The 22,451-nt window shown below is 39.7% G+C and overlaps 1 protein-coding gene across 5 annotated transcripts in view; it reads left to right on the top strand.

Annotated features, from left to right (window-relative positions):
* The window catches only part of PPP1R12B (protein phosphatase 1 regulatory subunit 12B), a 212,591-nt gene that overhangs the window by 125,190 nt on the left and 64,950 nt on the right, over nt 1-22,451 (top strand). The window contains exon 19 of one of the 5 annotated variants that reach the window (XM_035010309.1): nt 16,291-17,293. The exons of the other annotated variants lie outside the window; for them this stretch is intronic. Within the exon in view, the coding sequence (XP_034866200.1) occupies nt 16,291-16,314 (24 nt within the window). The 3' untranslated portion in view covers nt 16,315-17,293. Of the gene's footprint in view, nt 1-16,290; nt 17,294-22,451 lie in introns of those variants that run through there. 5 annotated transcript variants of the gene reach the window in all.

Below are 22,451 nucleotides of genomic sequence, written 5' to 3'. Positions count from 1 at the left end.
AGAGTGATACTATTTCTTTTATGGGTCTATACTTATATAGAGAAAGGAACATAAATGTGAAGAATGTAAACATCACACAATCCAAAAGTCACATATTTGACTTTGAAATAAGGTTAAACCCTTGACTCTTACACAACTCAGGCCTGGCATCAACTTTTCTCTGCAGTGGATGACCTGGGCCCAGCTTTCCTGACACTCCAGGTTCCTGAAAGCCACTCAAACATGACAGAAAGTTAGTGGTTTCCTTATCAGTACTATTTTTCAGGAAGGAAGGAATTTGGTTTTGACTACATGAATTGAGACTACATGTACATCTCTACTGGAAATTATGTACAAAAGATGGACTTTTTGTATCCTGCAGTTAGGTGAAAGTAGGTTTTCAGAATATATTTGAGAGGCGCCTGGGTGGCTCCGTTGGTTAAGCCTCCGACTCTTTTTTTGTTTTTAAGAGGTAGGGGCAGGGCAGAACACAAGGGAGAGAGAATCTTAACTGGGCTTCACACCCAGTGTGGTGCCTACTTAAAAAAAAAGAGTGTATTTGATAAACCATACTGAAAATCAACAACTAACTTGTTCTTAGCAGAGGAAATAGAAATACTCTATTATGTCATTGACCTGCCTGTATTTTAGTCAAGATCCAAAGCAATCAGTAGGGCCTTCCAAAAAGCAATGCCAAGATGACTAGTGGTGACATAGGTGAGAACTGCCTACCGTTGGTTGAAGCTAGGTGACTTCACAAAGATGAGCCATGTCAAGTGGAAATACCACAAAGAGGTTCATGCACATGCATAAATAACAGCAACTCTTCCGTTCTTCAGTGGGCTGGGAAAGGCTTTTGGAGACGAAGAGTGAATGTAGGAAGGTTGCTTTGGGGAATTATAAGATATCTAAAGAAAGAATCTGAATAATAGATACAGAGCACTGAAATGGACTACAATCCCTAGAGAGTTATAGAGGCCATTAAATCTGTAAAGGGAATGACAACAAGGATGGCTTTGTCGTGACAGAATGTCTTTTGTCGGTGAAAATCTGTGTCTCCACCTTTCCAAACCACTTGCCATGGGAAAATCCTAACATAGGGCACCAGGTAAGGAAAGCTAAGATGTTCCTGATGCAGTGCGTCCCAGAGGATTTCATCTTAGGACTTGAATGAAATGGAATGAAAATTACAGAAAAGATTTTCTGATTCTTTTCTGGTGAGGAAGAGCAGAGATTCAATAGGTTTGACGAGAAAGTCATTTGTCAGACTGAAAAACATTTCACTCATCCAACTGCTTGAGGCATCTGTTAGTGTCTACCATGTGTCAAGCAGACTCCAACGTGAATCTTAATAGAAGAATGAACAGTCTGTTATCTCTAGAAGGTAGTTTAACTGAAGAGAGAAAACAAAAAGCCAAAAACACTTACCTGTTTTTCTCCCAAGTACTGTCTTTCTAACACTAGCAGGCATGATGCCGTTATCATCATATGGACCTGCAGAGCAACATGCCTGGCCATGTAAGCTGCAGTTCTACTTCAAGACAGTCAGTAATCTCTTAGGACCAGTCTTTCTCCCCCACCTCCATGTCCTTCCATCAGGCGGCAGAATCGGGCCAGCCAGAGGAGGGGGCATTCCGTTGAATTGGCATTGTTAGCTAATGAGCATGGATACTGCTGAGAAGCCAGGGCAGTTTTCTTTTCTTGGTTTTTGGTTCAGTAAGACTATATATGCTATTGAGGTCATGACAGTTCCCTTCTCTTTCTGAGCCTGTTCTTAAAGAGTAGTGGTGGTATTTTTAAAGTTAACTCTTCCCAAGACTCTGGCATATATATTTTTTTGAGATAAAATTTACAATCAACAAACTGCACGGATCTTAAGTATATTATCTGATGAGTTTTGACAACTGTATACACCAGTGTAAACACCACTCAAAATACAAAATTTTTCCATCACCTTGAAAAGTTCCCTCATGCCCCCTTCCCTGTCCCAAGAGACAACCACTCTTCTGATTTCTGTCACTATGGATTAATATTGCCTGTTCTTGAACTTCATATATATGAAGCATACAGTCATATTTCATTTTAAGAGCAGAAAGGAAACTTCAGTGGTTATTATTCCTATCTTATGTCCCAGTTAAGGTTAGAATTAAAATGACTCCAAATAAGTACAGATTTTGTTTCCTCCTCTTAAAGATTTCAAAAGAAGATTCTTTAACCTCTTGCCCTTATATCAGTAACAACAGCATGGTTAAGAAGACCTCTCTATTGTTTAACTTAAATCTCTGTTTGGTATCACTGAAATCCATTTCTTCTTTTTGTGCACCTGTGTTAGAAAAATGTTATCAGCATTTATATACAGATATGATTTATTGCCAGGAAAGGCCCTGATGTTTGTTTTCAATTATGTGATAGGAGAAAGACCAGTTGTGCATTTCTCTGGTGGTGACACCAAGGAATGATACTTAGAAGGCTGGGGACTTTGCTTAAGCCCAACATACTACATGATTTTAGTCAGAACCCATTCCCATTGGTAAATCCAAGAACAGGTGAGACTGGCAATGAATATATAATTTGTTGTCTTAGCACCTTGACAGGTGCATTCAAAGCACATCTGTTAATTATCCACATTAGGTATGTAATAGATATTTTCCAGAAGTCTTAATATATCTTTTATCTTGCTAAGTGAAAAAGAAACTGTATCTAGATCTTAATATGAGAAAGAAAAGTTCCAGTCATACCCGAAAAAACTTTTATATTCAGGAGCATGTTTGTTTTCTTTACTAGTTAGTGGTAATTACTAGAGGTAATTTCTTTACAGTGTTCTGGAAGGCGCAGTCATAGGCACACTGCAGAAAGTGATGGCCATTTGGTTTCTTTCCATCTTTTTTTTACCTACATCTTTGGCCTGCCTCTTTTGCTTTACATTGATTTTATCTACTGCGTTTTTGCTGTTTGCCCCATTTACTCCTCTGGAACAGACTGTTTCCCTAGCCAATTCTGTTGTATAATTAAGTTTATCACTAGAGGGCATGAGTGGTCAACAGAAAAGTTGCTGGTAGTGCCCTAAAGAATTTGAACAGAAGACAGATTCTTTAGTTTTAAAGGAATTGTTAAAGAACCCAGTTAAGTGTAATGAAGTTACTTGCCTCCCAACTTTTGGGAAGTTAGAGATAACTTGGGTTAGGGACTTCAATTTACAGTTAAGAAAACTGAGGCCCAAAGAAGTTAAGAAGTATTCAGGGATATGAAAGCTCTGCTAGTTGATCAATCTGTGTCCGCATCGGGGAACCTTTTTATTTGACTTTAGTGAAACAGACCTGAAATCAGGGCTTATATCCTCTGCATTCCCTATTTACCCATTCGGTTTTTTACTCAACAGATTTTATGTTCAAATTGACTTGCTAGTAGCATCTCAGTTCCTTAAGTCAAGGAATGTCTTCTCGAAGGACAACTGAAAAGCCTACTCTGAGTATCAAGATTCAGTCAGTGGGTAGAATATCAGCATTCTTCTGTTGTCCTTGACATAGGTACGTACTTATGTCTTTCAGGAAGTAAGAATTTCCATACAAAATGCTTCCCTCCCATCCCCACCCTCCCTCCATCCCTGTTGCTTTTAGGCAAATCGGGTAGCACTTAGTCTGAACAAAATCACTGAAACCGCACTCTCAAACTTAGCAATGCCATTTTCCCAGTCCAGAATGGAACCAGTAGATCTGGATTGCTAATCACCCCTCAAAATGCATTGGTAAAGGAGATATTGTGAAGGAATTACTAATTCACGGGCATCAAGGTATCTGTCTGAGGTAAATGAAGGCCTGCTAGTGGAGAGATGGGTTGGTAAGGTGCTCCAAAAGAAGTCGGCCATGAAACGTAATATTTTCAAATTACATAAAAGAGAAGCATGCAGAGAATTGCTGGCAAAGTTTGGTTTTGAACTAAGCTTCAATAGAAAATAAAACTTGCCCTGGGAGCCACTTGGCCCCAGAAATGTCTCTACTACCTAAAGTCACTAAACGCATTTCCCATGTTGTCCTGCCTTCTCCTTTATAACCTTCTCATTTATTCACTGAGCAACTACTTTTAAGTAACCTACTATAATCAGGCAAGTTTTTAGGTACTGGAGATGCAACAATGAATAAAAAGCCCTGCTTTTATGGAATTTATATTCTAGTGGAGGAGATGGACAATAAATAAAATAAATGTGTGAAGGAAATAGTTTGTGAAAAGGTGATAAGTGTTTTTGGAAAACCCATGTAGAGTGGGATAGGAAGGAATCAGAAATGCCTGAGTGGGATAGGAAGTTGACATTAGAATTATAAGTAGGGTGGTCAGGATAGACCTTGCAGAGAAAGCATCATCTGAGCCTAGACTTAAAGGAAGTAAGATGGGGAGCTATGTGGACATATGGGAGTACAGAGTTTAGGCAGGGGGAACAGCACCTGCAAAGATTCTGAGGCAGAAATGTGCCAGACGTGCTTGAGGACAGGTGAAAAGACCAGTGTGATAGAGCCGAATGAGCAAAAGGCCCCAATGGCATGGACTGATAAGTCATCTTAAGGGCTCTGGCTTTTGATCTGAATGAGCAGGTAGCCATTGTAGAGGTTTGAGCAGAAGAGTGACATGATTATACTTATATTTTAAGGAATTACTCTGCCTGCTATTTTGAGGATATACTCTAACGGGATTTGGGTGGAAGCAGGGACGTCAGTTAGGAGGCTGCTTATAATTATCCAGGGAAAAACTGATAGTGGTTTGGACCAAAGTGATCATGGGTAGTAAAGATACTGAGAAGTTTTCAGATTCAGGATATAGTTTGAAATTGGAACCAATAAATTTTGCTGCTGGATTGGATATAGGGTGAAAAAAAGTCCGGGGGTGGGGGGTGGGTGGCACTTGATCAAGATTGACACTGACACTTTTAACTAAGGCAACTGAAAGTATGGAGTTTTCATTAACTGAGATATAGAAGACTGTGGAAGGAATGAATTTAGTGGGGGGCGAGCAGGCATGTAGTTTTGTTTTTGTTTTTGGGGTTTTTTTAGAGATTTTATTTATTTGACAGAGAGAGACAGTGAGAGAGGGAACACAAGCAGGGGGAACAGCAGAGGGTGAGGGAGAAGCAGGATCTTCACTGAGCAGGGAGCCCGATGCGGGACTCGATCCCAGGACCCTGGGATCATGACCTGAGCCGAAGGCAGATGCTTATCGACTGAGCCACCCAGGCGCCCCTGTAGTTTGGGTTTTAGGAGTGTTAAATTTAATATGTCTGATTGACATCCACCTGGAAATGTCAAGAGAAGACTTAGCAGTAGGAGTCTGGAGTTCAAGTGAGTGGTCCAGACTGGACATACGAACTTGAATGTCAGCAAATGTATAGATGTATTTAAAACCATGAGATTGAATGAGATCACCAAGAGAATGAAAGTAGAGAAGAAATCCAAAGATAGAGCCCTGGGGCACTCCAAAATTCAAAGTGAAAAGGGGAAGAACCACAAAGGAAACTGGTGAATCCTAGCACTTAGCTCTGAGAATATGGATATGACTGTTTTTGGTTAAATCAGAAGAATTCTATTGATTAACCATATTTGCAGGTGATCTTTTAAGTTGACTCAGCTTTTGGTCCCCTTTGCTTTGCCTAATCTCCCTTAGCTTTATTACATCTTTGAATAACTAGCACTTCCATTCCACTTAAGAATAAGAAGGCTTCTTTGAAAACCTTATTTCTGAGGGCTGTCATATGCTAAACTCTGAGTTAGCTCCGCGATGGCTAGAATGGCAATTATAGACTGAATTTTAGAACTGAAAGAGACTTAAATTTTAGTTAACTAGTTAAACTTCTCATTTTAAAGATAACAGCTGAAGCCCAGAGAGATTAAGTAACTTGCCAGGATCACATAGCTGAGTTCCTAGTCCATGGCTATTGTACTACCTTCAGGAGAATCTTTCTATCTATTATGTATCGCATAGTCGTTAAGAGTGCAGACCCAGGAGCTAGATGGACTCCCTGGGCCACTTAGCTATTTTGGATAAGTTGAAACTGATAAGCTTCAGTTTCCTCATCTGTACAGTAGAGATAATCATAGTAGCTACCTCTTAAAGTTGTAAAGTGAAAATGAAGAAATACATTTAAATAGTTAAGAGATAATTGAGATTCATTCATGCTGTCTTCCAAACTGTAGGTTCCGAAGTCTGCATGAGTGTAAGGCTTTTGGAATACTTTCGTTGACCTTAGAATCATGTGATCTTGAAGTTATTTATTAATTTATCCATAAAGAATGGATTCTTTGGAGAGTCAGAGAAGTAGCCCGGGCTCCTCTCTAACTCCAGTATATGTCTGTGTTCTGAAAATGTACCTGATGAATTTTGAGAAATAAGTTTTAAAGGGGGTTGCTGAAGCAGGAGAAACGAGTAATGAGTAGAAAGGGAAGAAACAAGAATTCAATGTTTCCAATTTTGCTGGGAACTCTTTGAGCACCTGGTCAAATCAAGTCCCTGCAGATTTCTCTGTCAATCAAGAAGACTTTCATTTCTATGCCTCAGTTACCCCTCCCATTTATCTTTCTCTGCCAGTGTTTCCAATAGTTAGTTCCTACTTTTATAGATCTTTAATCTCCCCCACACTCCACCCCCCAACACACACACACACTCTTTTCTTTGAGTAAATAATAGCGCCTTTGCCTATTTGCTCTAATTTTTTCACAGCTTTGCTTCTGGCTATTTGCTGGATCTTTTCCTCTCTCTCAAGCAGTATTTTTTAATCTTGTTACTTAATCTTGTGAAGCCCCTTAATCTGCTGGAAGGCATCCAGCGATTTTCTGTTTGCTCTCTGCCACTGGGCAGTATCCTTGCCATTCTCCTTTTAGGTAAAATCCTAGGACTGTTTTGCTTTCTCCTCTCTCTGGGGCTTGATTGCCTAATATGGTAAGGTATGTCCCAGACAAGACTGCACTGTTGAGATAGAACAACAGTTTGACTAAGTTTAAAGACACCGTAGGTGAGCTGTCAGAGCTATCAGGATTAGTTATTTATGTAGTAAAGTAATATTTTTCACAGTATACCATATAACAACCACAATCTTGTGTTTTGGTTTTTTTTTTTTTAAGTAAGCCTCTCTTCCTTTTAATCAAGTGAAAGGATAAGAAAATATAGATTTTCCTCCCTCAGCCTCTTTATCTTTAGCCAGATAAGAAAAAAAAAAAAAAAAAGATGACGAGAATGGGGTAGTTTGTCCCCAAATTGAGACGGTTTTGAGAAGTCTGAGAAATTTGGTTATATAAAAATGCTTATAAGGATATTAAAAATAAAGATAGATTTAATAAGTGATGGCTGTTATAAACAGTCTTGTCGTAGCCAGCCTGTGGGAGTTGGCAAGCATTCACATGAAGAAAAGCAAGCTGTCCTGGATTTGTACAATTGATGACAATAGGCAGTCCCAAGGAAGGAGATGGAGATTGAGACATGGCAGCCAACGAGCTCTGTGTGTGGGAAGCTGCCTTCTATCCAGTGTGCACTAAAGAATCTTCTCTAGTGGTTGACTCCATATTAGCCTGGAAGGATCTTTCCTTTCACTATACATTTGCTCTTGCTTTGCAACTGTAGTTTCTTAAAATACTGCAGATGCTATGATTTTCTATATATGGGTCATACTGTGCCTTGCTTTTAGCTCAAGCTATATAAATCAACAAAGTTTCTTTTGGCATCTTCCTTTTAAGGACTCTATTAATTTTAGGTCGTGCTGTTGCCAAGGAAATCTCAGTAATCAAAGCTCACATGTATTCCTTTGAGACCCTGTAATTTTTGGACCCACTGTCCCATTACATCAGTGAATTCTGCTGTAGTCAGAAATCTTTTTCAAGACAGAATAAATTGCCCTTCAAGGTATCTGTTTGGGCTTTGCTCAAACTTCTTATCCAAAGATGTGGAAGGTTTATCAACTAGTAAGGATAGTACAGTTAACCCCTTGACCTTTTACTTTCTTCCAATTTCTTCTGCCTCAGATTGCCTTCAAGATATTAGTTTGTGTTAGTGACCTGTGACCTTCTGTCTCTTTGTTGAGCTTGAAACTCTGCTGGAACTTTTTTTATGATTATAAAGGTAACATATGTCATTATAGAAAATATATGAAGTATAGAAAAGTGTAAATCAGTGGTTCTTTTTTTTTTTTTTTAAAGATTTTATTTATTTATTTGAGACAGAGAGAATGAGAGACAGAGAGCATGAGAGGGAGGAGGGTCAGAGGGAGAAGCAGACTCTCTGCCGAGCAGGGAGCCCCATGCGGGACTCAATCCCGGGACTCCAGGATCATGACCTGAGCCGAAGGCAGTCGCTTAACCGACTGAGCCACCCAGGCGCCCTAAATCAGTGGTTCTTAAAAGCAGTGGGAGCATTTGTAGAGGTTACAAACATTCATAGAGGTATTTTTAAGGGTCACAGTGATGGGGGATGTTCTACATGCATTTAGTGGACAGGGGCCAGAGATGCTAGCTTTCCTAGTATGTCCCACGTAAAGCTTACTTGACTTTTGACTATCTTCCTGGACATTCATAGGTGAAAACTTATGCTCTGTTATCTGAGTCTAAAAGCAAACTTGATTTTATGTATAAACTCACATTTTATGGCAGAGGGAATCTAAAAATTCAACCACCATGTAAACTGAGGAAAAACTGTAGTTTTAGTTTTATCATTCCTGATAGCACTCCCACTTGCATAAGTGGCATTGTTATAAAACACATTCTACAGATCTGCATCTGACTTCGATCTTCATGGTGATCTATAATGGGTCCAAGCCTCTGATTATTTCATTATACCTTCTAGTATTATTGGCCCAAGAGTTTATACTTTGAAATACATATTTCATTATAAATTTCTTTTGTTTTTCTTCATAGTTTTTTAAATAATTTAAGCTACGTTTTGTATCTATGAGTTTTATTTCAGAATAGTAAAGATTGGGGGGGTTGCTGTTAGAAAATATTTGTTATAAAAGGGGATTCTTTGTATTATAAAGAACAAGAAAATATTGTCCAAAGTTATATCACTCAGAGGAAATTACTGTTTAACATTCTGATGAATTTTCTGCTGGTATTTTCCCTAAGTTTTTTTTTTTAAACATATTCAAGACTGACTAATGACATTTTTAAGAAAAGGATCATTTCCAACCTGAGCATTCCTGGGACCCCATCATTACCATGATGACAATCTCATAACATTGTCTTCAAAGCAGTTGGGTCCAACTCTTTTATCAAAGTAGTCAGTCCTGTGATGGCTTTGATTACAGAGAACTTCCAGGAATAATTCTCTTTCAGTTGGAATCTAAGGGTTACCTTAGTTATGAAAGTATTTATTTCTTCTGTTGATAGCATGGCTAGAGAGCTTTAACCATGGCTTAGGCTTAGCTAATGTCAGAGTTCTAGCCCCATGATTGAGGTAAAAAGCTTAGTGTGGGATTTGCATCTCTTTTTCAGCAAAGGGAGTGTTTATAGATTTGCCCCAGCAGGAATGTTGCCCTAAGGCACTAACAAATGTTGCCTTTAAAGGTCTTATTCATGTAGGACCTAAAATGTAGGATAGTTGGGGTGAAAATGTAAAGATAAATGGTTACAATCTACCAGTCTTAATTTTCTGTATACTCTCAGTTTTCGATGAAACAAGTTTAAGAATCAGCAGCCATTTAGTTGACATGAATTTCTTTCATAGAAAACCCATAGTTTTATATCCAAATATGATTTTTCAAGATAATGTTCATATAGGTGTGATTTACCAGTATGTGCTTTTGAAAATATTTGGCTTTTTTAATGCGTTAAAAATGTTTTCTTATTCCCTGAACTCTTACAGCTTAAACTATACCAATGTTTTGACTACTGAGAAGAAAGGAGGGACATTTTTAAGACCCATTGGCATAAGTCATGGGACTTAATGAACAGTATGGCAACTGTAGTTTAAAATGCTGTGTTTCATGTTTGAAAGTTGCCAAGAGAATAAATCTTAAAAGTTCTCATTATAAGAAAAAAAACTCTGTAACTATGGTGAGGGATTTTAACTAGACTTATCATCATGGTGTTTATTTTGCACTATATACAAATACCTAATCATCATATTGTACATGTGAAACTAATATGTGTCATATACACCTCAATTTTTTTTTTTAAAGATTTTATTTATTTGTTTGACAGAGAGAGGCACAGCGAGAGAGGGAACACAAGCAGGGGGAGAGGGAGAGGGAGAAGCAGGCTTCCTGCGGAGCAGGGAGCCCGACGTGGGGCTCGATCCCAGGACTCTGGGATCATGACCTGAGCCGAAGGCAGACGCTTAACCACTGAGCCACCCAGGCGCCCCACTCAACTCCTCTATTATAGTGGGAAAGTAACCATAGACAATATGTCAATACATGCAGTGTCTGTGTTCCAATAAAACTTTACTTATAAAGACAAGTTGGTGGGCTGGAGTTGGCTTACCGCCCAGGCCAGTTTGCCAGCCTCTGGTCTTGGTTACAGACTCAGAAATGTTTGCTGATGTAAACATGGCTCCAAATGTCAATTTGTTCTCATCCAAGCGGTTTTCTGGTAATTCAGCATTTTTCCAATTCCTCTGATTCTTTAGTATCATTGACACTTTGTGGGGCAGGGGAAGTCATTTGGAGTGATACGTGTTGTTTGTCCTCACTTGGAGAAGCATCAGTTCTGGTCATGCTGCAGAAAACAAGCTTTAAAGATTCCTGAATGAAGGAGTAAAGGAGGGAGAATTTCTTCCATGTCATTTTAAATGTAGTTTCTCTGTTCCGTCTTAGTTCATTACCTTTTATCTTTCTTAAACATGTTTTTATCTTTTTCATGAAGTATAGTTGAACACAATGTTACATTACTTTCAGGTCTACAACATAGTGATTCAGCAAGTCTATAGGTTATGCTACGCTTACTACAGTATAGCTACCGTCTGGTCGTTCATTACCTTTTGAGGAGAAAGTCTGAAATGGTTGATTCTCCTAATTAATGTCCCTATCTGCTTTTTTCATCGGATCCTATCCCTTCTTCCCTCCCACAGACCTGACTTTGAGGTTAGCTAAAATTACAGCTTGGGGAGATATAATCACTTGACACTTGAGAAATTCTGTTTTTTTAGGCTATGGCCATAAATAAGTTCGCCTTTAAGGCTCACAGATTCTTGGAAGGGTACCTGTCATTCACTTTAATTGCTGGTTGTCATTGAATTCCTTAGTCAGGAGTAGGTTATGGAGTTTATTAGTTTTTTTGCCTTGTTAACTTTCAGTTTGCAGAATATATACAGGAAGAATTTGGGGGAGATTTACAGAGGGCGGTGACAGAAATCTTTAAAGCTTTGACCTAGGGGCTCCTGGGTGGCTCAGTCATTAAGCGTCTGCCTTCGGCTCAGGTCATGATCCCAGGATCCTGGGATCGAGCCCTGCAATGGGCATCGGACTCCCTGCTCAGCCAGAAGCCTGCTTCTCCCTCTCCCACTCCCCCTGCTTGTGTTCCCTCTCTAGTTGTCTCTCTCTCTCTCTGTGTCAAATAAATAATAAAATCTTTAAAAAATAAATAAATAAAGCTTTGACCTTGGGCTTACTTGAAATGATCATTAAGAGGAGTGGATTTTTGGAAAGAGAAACTAAAATTCTGGTTCTTGAACAGCTTTAAGGAAAAAAGTGATGAGAGCTGACAGTGATAGGTCACAGTAAAGACTCATATCACATATCGGAATCAATGATGTGTTGGCACAATTAATTTTGTGCCAAGTAAACAAAACCAGATCCTTTCTATAGAATAAAGGTCTGCCTAATGTATGACATGTTGTCTAAGAAGTCTCTCCAGTCACTGGTGACCTCTGGTTCTCGAATGAAATGAACTCATGAAATATTGTTTGGACAACTTATAAATCATTTCTGGGGTGTTCGACTTAGAGCTAAGGGCAAGTTTGGATACTGCTATCTGGCAAGCTGAGCCATTTTCAATAATTATGTAATAGGTGAAGCTTCTGTAGTAGTCTTCCTCAAACTTGTCAATAAGAATCATTGGGGTCATTTGTTTATAAAACAGAATTTCAGGCCTCTCCCTGTTGAGATTCTGAATTAGGAGAGGATGTCGTGGTGGAGGGTGGAAAACCTGAGAATCGGTATTATAATAGAAGTCTCCTAGGTGATTCTTAACAGGCAGATTTGACAAACACTGTTCCTACAGGTATAATATTTAGGGATTGCTAATATCCCAGGTAGGTCATTATTAAAAAGTAGGATTAACTATGGCACACTGAGGGGACTTAGAGCCAATCTCTACTCCTTGCTCTACTCCAAAAATGCCCATTTAACCCATAGAGAATCAAATTCTTAAAGGCCCCCTAGGACAGTCTGGTCCCATTCAGGAAGTCTTTGGCTCACACAGCAGTGTGCATTTATTCAATCAAGAAATAGTTATTGGTTACCTAGTATGTGTCAAATATTATGCATTAAGGATACAGAAATGTATAAGGTAGACAATGTTCCTGCCCCTCATAATATTCACATTTTAATGGGGCAGGTGATATTCCTAACAGACATATAAGTTGAGATATCACATAGGCAGTTGCACATAGGAATCTGGTGTTCGTGGGAGTTATTAGAGCTGGAGATAAAGATATTTGGGATTCATTGCCTTAGAGATGATACTCAGAGGTGGTGAACTGGGAGAGATCTCTCAGGAAAAGGTTGTAAAGAAAACAGGAGTCCATGACCACGCCCTAGATTACTCCAGGGCCAGCTCTAGACAGAAACAGGAATATTTCTTCCATTGGATCAGGAGAACATATATAAGTTGGTGGATCTCATATGGGGAAAATGAAGTAGTTCTGATCTGACTTTCTGCTACACACAACACACCACACACACACACACACACAGTTTTTTTATACCTAAAGAGCGATTAGAGTCTATTAGTGTCCAAATGAAAGATAATGAATGAGATTTCTAACGTTAAGTATGGTTTGAATGGAAGAAACTTAAGAAATATGAAAACTCAACAGGATTTGATATTTTACTGGATGTGGACAGTAAACATAAAGAAGAGTCTAGAGTGGTTGAGAAGATACATGGATTGGTAGAAACAGTATTGGCTTTGGAGCCAGAAAACCTAGGTCCAAAGCTAGTTCCATCTCTTACTAGCTGTATGGTCTTGGAAAAGTAATTTAACCTCTCTGATCTGAAAGTGCTTTAATTGACTGTAAAAATGAGATTGTTATTCCCATCTTGTAGGCCTGATGTAAGGACAGCAATAATAATGTATTTCACTTTAAATAGTGCCTAGCTTTAGCAAGTTTTTAATTAACAAAAGCTGCTAGTATAATAATACTAAATCAGTCTTTTTCCCCCGTATCTTTGAGCTTTCACACTTTATTCCCATTTCCTGGAATGCTCTTCCTCCTACTTTACTGCCTCTTTCTCTCCCCACTCCCTTTTTTAACACCCATTCATGATTTAGGTTAGGCCCCACCTAGGGCCTCCAAGATTGCTTCCTTTGACCCCTCCTCAGAGTAGACTAGGTTCTCCTCAGTATCTTGAATTAATCTTTAATACACAGTGATAATTATTACTTTTTGTGGTATTCGCCAGTTAAACTAAAATCCTTAAAAGCAGGTCTGTTTCTCGTTCATTATTTTAGCTCCCCCAGGATCTAGCAGAATATGTAGTATTTAGGATGTCTTCTATGAAGATTTGTAGAACAGTCCAATTAATGACATTCATGTTTCCAATTTTGATGACTGCATGGATAATATGCCATTAATGAGACTGGGAATTCAGAAGGAAGAACGTGTTTGCAATGAAGATCGTGTGTTTGCTTTTGGACTTGCTGACTTTGAGGTACCTATCAGACACATGAAATTACATATCCTACAGGCAATTAGATACATAGGCCTGAAGTGTGGGGAAGGAAGGGGCCAGAAAGAAAGAGTTAGAGGGTATCAGCCTGCTGGTAATAGTTTTGAACTATGAAAAGGATGATATTTTCCAAGAATAAGTTAGAGAGCAGTTGGTTCTCAACTTTTTTTCTTCCCCATTGTTGTGAGGGATGCACTTGTGGGAGTAACTGGTTTGGTATCACAATGATTCTAACGCAGGGTGGGCAAAAGGAGTACATGCCCAAGGGGAGGCCTCTCAGAAGGTTTGTGGGGTGCTAAGGGGGACCACTGCTGTGAGAAAGGAGAAATAGACAGTTTAGAACAGAGGCCGGCCACACCAGTGCTTACGGGATAAGCCGAGGAGGAGAGGTGCTCATGAAAGAGACCAGGGAGGAAATGGTCAGAGAAGGAAAAGAGCCAGGAAAGAATTTGTTCCATCAAACAACGGAGTGAGGGGCGCCTGGGTGGCTCAGTTGGTTAGGCGACTGCCTTCGGCTCAGGTCATGATCCTGGAGTCCCGGGATCGAGTCCCGCATCGGGCTCCCTGCTCGGCAGGGAGTCTGCTTCTCCCTCTGACCCTCCTCCCGCTCATGCTCTCTGTCTCTCATTCTCTCTGTCTCAAATAAATAAATAAAAATCTTAAAAAAAAACAAAAAAAACACAACGGAGTGAAAAGTTTCAAGGACTCGAGGTGACCAAAACTTAACTTCGTATAGCTCAAGCAAAAGGCTTATGTAACTGGGAAATCTGTACATTGATCCAGGCTGGTGTCAGGCATAGCGAAATGCAGGAGGCTAAAACTTGGTCCTCAGAGTCCTGCCTCCTTCTCTGTGTAGACCACAGAGGAAAAATATCTTCTCTGTCTTAGTGTTCATCTATCCAGTTGACCCTACCTGGGTCAGGTAAACTTCCCTGAACCAGTTTCTGTAGCCAGAGATTAGACGGTTAGAGGGGCAGTGAAGCATAGTGGTTAAGAGCCAGCACTTTGGGGGCGCCTGGGTGGCTCAGTTGGTTAAGCGACTGCCTTCGGCTCCGGTCATGATCCCAGGGTCCTGGGATCGAGCCCCACATCGGGCTCCCTGCTCGGCGGAGAGCCTGCTTCTCCCTCTACTTCTGTCTGCTGCTCTGCCTACTTGTGCTCTCTCTCTATCTCTGTTAAAAATAAAAATCTTTAAAAAAAAATTTATAAAAAAAATAAAAATAAAAGAGCCAGCACTTTGGAACGAAGGTATCGGAGTTCAGATCCCTGCTCTGCTACTTACTGTGCAACCTTGGGCAAAGTGCATACTCCTTCTGTGCCCGAGTTTCCTCAACTCTAACATGTAAGAAATAACAGTAGCTATCACTTGGGTCATTTCTTTAAATGAGATAATACAGATAAAGCTTAGAGTGCTGGACATGGTAAGTGTTCCATAAATGTTAGCTACCATGGTGGTGGTAATGATGACAGTGGTAGTGATGGTTGCCAATGAGGAGGCGGCAGCAGCTACCAATCGTTGCAGGGGTAGGGTTAGGAGAAGGTCAGCCCCATGGATGGCTCTCCACAGGAGGTAAGGATCCTGTTACCAAAAGGAGAGACAGGGATAAAGTGCTGGGAAAACAAACTAGCTACCACAGTCCTCTGTAATCATATCCAGTTTGATTCTGTAGTCCACATAGAGTCTGAGAACCCCAAAGTACGTATTGCCAGTGGATTTGGCAATACGGAGATCTTGCTGGCGTGTGAGAGCAGCTTGGTGGTCTGGGTGACAAAGCAGTGGTCCCTTCTCTCTGTGACTGTCTGCAATAATGATCTTGATGAGTTAATAGTATCTGGTTAGTAGCCATTTGCTCTGTGGGCAAAGCTCCAAGATGGTTTGCTGGGAAGGAAGGAAGGGAGGGAGGGAGGGAGGAAGGAAGGAAGGAAGGAAGGAAGGAAGGAGGGAAGGAAGGAAGGAAGGAAGGGGAAGGGGGGAAGGGGAAGGAAAGGAAAGAAGGAAAGAGAGAAAGAGGGAGGAAGGAAGGGAGAGAGAGGGAGAGAAAGAAAGTCTTCGTAAAACTTGGAAGAGTTCAAACACATCTAATTATCATTTCATTTGGCAGATTGTGGTGACTGTCTGATTCCATGCTTTACTCTGAATTGGGCTTCCTCCTAACCGTCCTTATTCCACATTTCTGCTCCCTCTCCTTGTTGAGAACAGATGGTAGATCAACATTCTTGCCTGCTCCTGCAAGCATGTTTTGAAGGAACGAAAAGCAAATATTCCTCTACCCCAAAGGAGCATTTTCCATGTTATGCTAGCAATTATGAAAGGAGCTAGTTACTGGATTAGCTAGTGAGATGTGATTGTCAGTCATTGTCAGATTCTCATTACTGGTAATGTTGTCCAGACCTACCATGTTTCCTCTGACCATTTTTTTACCTTTCTTTATGTTTCACTTACTTGTTTACAGAGCGCCTTCAAAGAGAAAGCCTAATTCAGGATTGACAAAGTTCTGCTAAGCCATCCCAAGATTATCGTAACTTAAGAAGTTCAATAGAGTGCAGTTGTGGAAAACAGCCCTTAGAGGTTCTGGATTAATCTGGAATGGCTTCCTGAAAGAAAAATTCTGGAAGAATTATATGGGAACCTTTTCCTCCCAGCATTCCCCCTCCTAGGTTACGTCATCACCCCAGAAAAATGACACAAATAAAACAGAGCTATATAACAAGTAAGTATTAGGGAAAAGTCAAGAACTGAGAGTTCTAGCTTCCAACTTGACCATTAATAAAAGCACATTACAGTGTAATAATGAATAAGCTGTTCCCAGCTATGCATTTAGCTTAGTCCCTTAAAGTTTCTTCCAGAATTTACTTCCTAAAAATGTTTTTTTACTGCAACCTACCACTGAGCTTCAAGGAATAAATTTAATTTAGATAGTCATGATTATTAGAAAACTATTTCAAGACGGACAACTGGTTAACATCTATAAGGGAAAGTATATAACCTCACTAGTATTCAAAACTATCAATTAGTATTGTAAGTAGGGCTTTTTTTTTTTTCACCGACCAAAATAGGCAAAGATTTTGAAAAGATATGCCCTATTTAGGTGAGAGTCTAGTGAAATGGGCCTCTTCGTATTTTACTGTTGAGAATGCAAGTTAATACTTCCTTTTCGGAAAGCAAATTGTCAAACTATGAAAAGCCCCAAATTGATACAGAATTTCCACTTATGGAAATCTTTCTCTAAGAAACAGTCCTAAATATAAGAGGGTCGGGGAAGCTTTATATACAGAGATTTTCATCACAGGGTATGTTATTGTATGTAGCTCTGTAAACATTTATTCATTCAGTAAATACTTGAGTACCTATTATGTGAAAAGCTGTTTGCTAGGTACTATTGAACAAAACAGATTGAGTCCATTTAGCTGTTTGTAATAGTGGAAAAATTGGAAACAACCTAAATGTCCAGTGTTCTGGCAGCAGTTAAGTAAACTATGATTCATCCATGCAATGGAATACTATGAATCATAGTTTGTTTTACTGTTCCCTGACTACTAGCCATTTAGGGGTGTTTCCTTGGAACAGATTAGAGTATGAGGCAGCCATTTAAAAATGAGTTACAAAGATAGTGTAATAACCTGGATAAATGCTTATGATAAAAAGATTACTGAATGAACTAGATGCACAGTTATGTACATAATAGGAGTACAACTGTGAAGGGATAGAGGATACCCAGGCCCAGGGAAAAAGACCGGGGTGGGGGATGTCTCCAGAGTGTTACCAGTGATTGTGTTTCTAAGGTGCGACTAAATATGACTGGCTTTTTTCTATTTTTTTCTATTTTTCCTTGTTTTCTTTAATGCTCCCCTGTTACTTGTATTTTTTTTTTTTTTTCTTAAATGCTTTGGCCCCACAAACTTCCCAAAAGTGAAGGCTTGCCTGAGAGTGAAGACTGCTTGAACCAAGTGGGAATTTTGTCAGAGCACTTTTTCCCTCTCTGGTGATGGGTTGCGTGTTTCTGATAGAGTGGAGGTATTGGGTAGTGGAGTCGAGAAGTCTGCTGGGCACCCACCCCATCCCTAATATCATCTGTGTCCATGTATACAGCAGTGTAGAACCAGCGTGCTGTGCCTCACGTGTAGCAGTGTGGATGGTAAGGTGCCTTTCAATGAATGTTGGCTTGTGTTTTTGTTTTTAAAAAATGTCTTTAGAATGTTATCTGAAGACTGCTTGGGAGTGGGGCTGGTTATATGCTAATTCTCCATCTTCACACCTATGAAGTTAGAATCTACTTGACTTTTAGTGCAATGTGGTGAAATTAAGTAGTTCATATAAATACCCACTGTGACCATAGTCAAAGTGCTGAGAAGCTCTAAGATTTATTGAGTATTCCTTGCCTCCTTAACCTAATTTTGTAATCCACTCTTCCTTCTTTCCAGTAGAACTCCCAACTTTACACTTTCCTTCTTCATTCTCTTCCCTACATTTCTATTCACATGAAATTTCTGGTTGTGCAGACTTTCCAGTGTGCAGAGTCAGACCCCTCACGTCCTGTGACTGCGGCAGGCTGCTCACTTTTGCCCCTCTCTACACTTTGATGTGATCAGTGTGAGATTTATTTTCGTTTCCTTCTCAACTATCAGTGACAGACATGTTTGTAGAAAAGACCTGTTTTCCTCTGTGGTGTCTGAGACTGTGTGTAGGGGTTTTGTTTTGGTCTGGCTTGGTTTGCTTTTCTCTATTTAAAACTTGGATTGTGTCTACACCCACACAGAAACTTCATCCAGTCACCAGGGACCAGTAGGCTGTTCCTTTGCAGAGTGGTGATCAGAAAAAGCCATACCTCTGGTGATTGTGTTTCAGTTTGAAGACTGATTTCAGGAATGCATGGTTTTCTTCCTTTATCTGCCAAGTTATTTACTCAGCAAACTGAAGAGTGGAAGACTCGGCATACTTATGAAGTACCAAACTGTTGAGATCACAGAAAATTATTTCTGGAAGGTACTTTAGAAGCTATTCTAGCCCAACTCCCTCATTTTACAGATAAAACACCTGGGGCCCCAAAAGGGATCATGGCTTAACCTATGCTGTACAATAGCTTAGTGGCAGAGAATGAACTAGAACAGTTCTGAATTCCCAGATCAGCATTCTTTCCACTGTGCTGATGGCTGTCTTCCAGGTGCAGGAGTGCAGGTGGTGCTTATTACAAAGACTCTGCTGGCTACAATGCTGTGCCTAGGGCTGTGGAAAGCACCCTCTTCTTTTTCTCAGTCCAATTCCATTTATGGTAGAGTTTATACACCAAGGTCTACAATAAAGTCCGCTGCTGTCCCAAGTTTCATACCTCTTTAAAATCATCTTCCCTCCATTTCTGATTTTTCAGTCTGTTACGTATTTCAATCCAAACTACTTCCAAGTAACCAGAATATTCCTCCACTACAGTTGATTTTGATTTCGAACCTTGGATATATTTGCTAATGTTTATAGACTGGTGTGGTTAGGAGAATTGAACTGTTATTATTTCAAAAATAAAAGCTACTCCTAGGACTTCCAGGTCAGGATGGCAAAGTAAGGACACTGAATCCTTTTCCTCTCATTACAAAGTTAAGAAGTAATGGGTATATATTTTTTAAAGATTTTTAAAAATACACAATCATACTTAAAAACAAGAAAGTAAGTCTCTTTAGAGGGCCAATAATGGAGAGAAAAGCCACTGTGGTAGGGGAGCTATAAATGGATACAGGCAATTGGGTCAGGGTTTTTTGTAAGGATTCTGCCTCCTCAGAGCATGAACCAGGAACACACTATGCTGTCTGCAGATGTGGGCTGGGTTAGTTCAGCTCATCCCAGTAGCATCACAGAAATACGCCGCTTGCACCTGACCAGAAATCAGGAAGGACAGCCAGAGGCAGCAAGCACAAGGACCCACTGAAGATAGAACCCAGAGCTGTCAACTTAAGATCAGGTTCAAGGCCAGCCTCTTACCAGGTCTAAGCTGAGGCAACTTGAAACCACCCTGCAGAGACAGGTACTCATGTTTTAACACTGTCATAGAAATTGAGTCCTCAAAATACTACAAAGAATTCATGAAATTTGGGGCGCCTGGGTGGCTCAGTCGGTTAGGTGACTGCCTTCGGCTCAGGTCATGATCCTGGAGTCCCGGGATCGAGTCCTGCATCGGGCTCCCTGCTCGGCGGGGAGTCTGCTTCTCCCTCTGACCCTCCTCCCTCTCATGCTCTCTGTCTCTCATTCTCTCTCGCGCAAATAAATAAAATCTTAAAAAAAAGAATTCATAAAATTTAAGACCATGAAAAGCAGTCAGGAGACCCAACAAATGAGAGGATTGATACCTGAGAGAAAAAGATAATAGAACAATCTAAAGAGGGTTTTAAAATAAGTTAAAATTCTCAACAAACAGGTTAGATCCCACAAAATAAGAATAACGGGTAATGAAACAAGAACAGAAAGGTGTGAGAAAGAACCACTTCGAAGTCTTGGAAGTGAAAATGTAACATTGAAATGAAAACAATATCTAATGTTGAAGGGACAGAAGAGAGAGACTGCACAGCGTACTGCTTCCAGCTTCAGAGAAAAACCAGTGAACTGGAAATAGGGCAAAGAAGACGTCTCAGTGCAGTGTCAAGATGGAGGTAGGAGACATGGAGAATTGGGACACAGAACCCGGCCTGAGGAGCTCAAGCACAGGTCTGCCAGGAGGCACAAAAGAGCGGAGAAAGGGAATGAATAAAGAGGGGATAATAATAATGAAGATTGCAGTTGAGTATTAATCCATGAAGGCAGGAGTCTTCAGAATAGAAAAACCTCACCCTTAAAGCACGATAAATAAACCTATAGCTACTAATCCTATTCCATAATGAATCCATTGTAGGATATTAATGATGAGGGGAAAAAATTTTTTTAAAGATTTTATTTATTTATTTGAGAGAGAGAGTGAGCATGAGCAGGAGGAGGGGCAGAGGAGAAGGGAGAGAAAGAATCCAAAGCAGGCTCTGTGTTTGGAGCCTGACATGGGGCTCGATCCCATGACCCTGAGATCACAACCTGAGCTGAAACCAAGAGTCAGACACCCAACTGACTGAGCCACCCAGGTGCTCTGAGAAAAATTTTAAATGCAAAGAAAAGATACAGATAATGTTTCTACAAAATGGTAGTCAAATTGGCATTAGGCTCTGGCAGCAGTAGGTAACAATATCTTCAAAGTGCTGTGGAAAAACAATTATAAACCTACAATTCTAGGCAGTGATTTCTGTATACTAGAGTGAAATAAAGGCATTTGCAGATACACAAGGGCTAACTTCTCAACCCCCAAACTCTTGCTGATGAAAGAACCAAAGAATGTTCTTCAGCAAAAAGAAAAGTACATGCAGAAAACAGTGGAATACTAGAAGAAGTATTAAAATATGGTGATAAAGCTATTTTTTTCTTTTATGTGTAAAAAACAATCTAAAATTCTAGCAACAACAATGTGTTAAAGATATAAAAGTATGGTAAGGTCCTTATTTTGAGTAGAGAGGATACTGATTAAGTTTATAAACTTGTAAAGAAAAAATATATTTAAATAATTGTGTGTTCAATGTAGGAATAACCACTAAAGTAATAGGAATATAGAAATAGAAGGTACAACTCCTAAATCAGTAGTGGAAAAATCGGTAATTTAAAAAAATTTTTTTAAAGTTTATTTATTTACTTATTTAAATAATCTCTACCCAGCGTGGGGCTCGAACTCATGACCTTGAGATCAGGAGTCACATACTCTTTCAATTGAGCCAGCCAGGCACCCCTGGAAAAATAGGTAATTTAAAAAATTTATTTACTCAATTCAATAGAAGGCAAGAAAGGAGATAAAAAGAAGCAAAGGGAAAACATAGTAAATAGGAAATATAAAATAAAATATGTAAGCAATCATAATAAATATAAATTCATCTACAAAGCCAGAGAGGCACTCAGATTATTCTACTTACTTTATGCTGTCTTCAAAATGATACTGAAGGGGATAAAAAAATATGGGGGAAAATATATGCAGATACTCATGAAGAAAAAACTGATATGGCGACATTAATATCCATCAAAAGATAATTTCCTGCCACCTGCTCAATGCCAACTCAACACACCTTCACCTCAGATTGACAGGGACTCAAACTGACACTCTTCCCCTCAGATTCCAGCCCCTGTGCTCAAGTTTGTGCACAAAAGTGGGCATAATTATAACAGCAGAATGAAGGATCCCAAATAGTGACACTAATTCTGTGGAATATATAATGGATAAAAGGAGTGTGCTAGGCTGAGAACATCGCCAGCAAGCACATCAAAGAACAATACAGCATGATTCTGGTTACTATAAGAAACAAACCCAGGAAAAATGAAATACAATGAAAACAGAGAGGGAGACAAACCATAAGAGACCCTTAACTATAGGAAACAGACTGAGGGTTGCTGGAGGGGAGGGGTATAGGGGGATGGGGTAACTGGGTGATGGACATTAAGGAGGGCACATGATGGAATGAGCCCTGGGTGTTATATGCAACTGATGAATCACTGACCTGTACCTCTGAAACTAATAATACACTATATGTTAATTAATTGAATTTATATTAAAAAAAGAACCCCCCC

The sequence above is a fragment of the Mirounga leonina genome, unplaced genomic scaffold (genome assembly GCF_011800145.1).
Source record: "Mirounga leonina isolate KUSES-001 unplaced genomic scaffold, KU_Mleo_1.0 Mir_154, whole genome shotgun sequence".
Classification (NCBI taxonomy): domain Eukaryota; kingdom Metazoa; phylum Chordata; class Mammalia; order Carnivora; family Phocidae; genus Mirounga; species Mirounga leonina.
The sequence above is the reverse complement of the archived record's forward strand: the minus strand, read 5'-3'. Positions and strand labels throughout refer to the sequence as shown.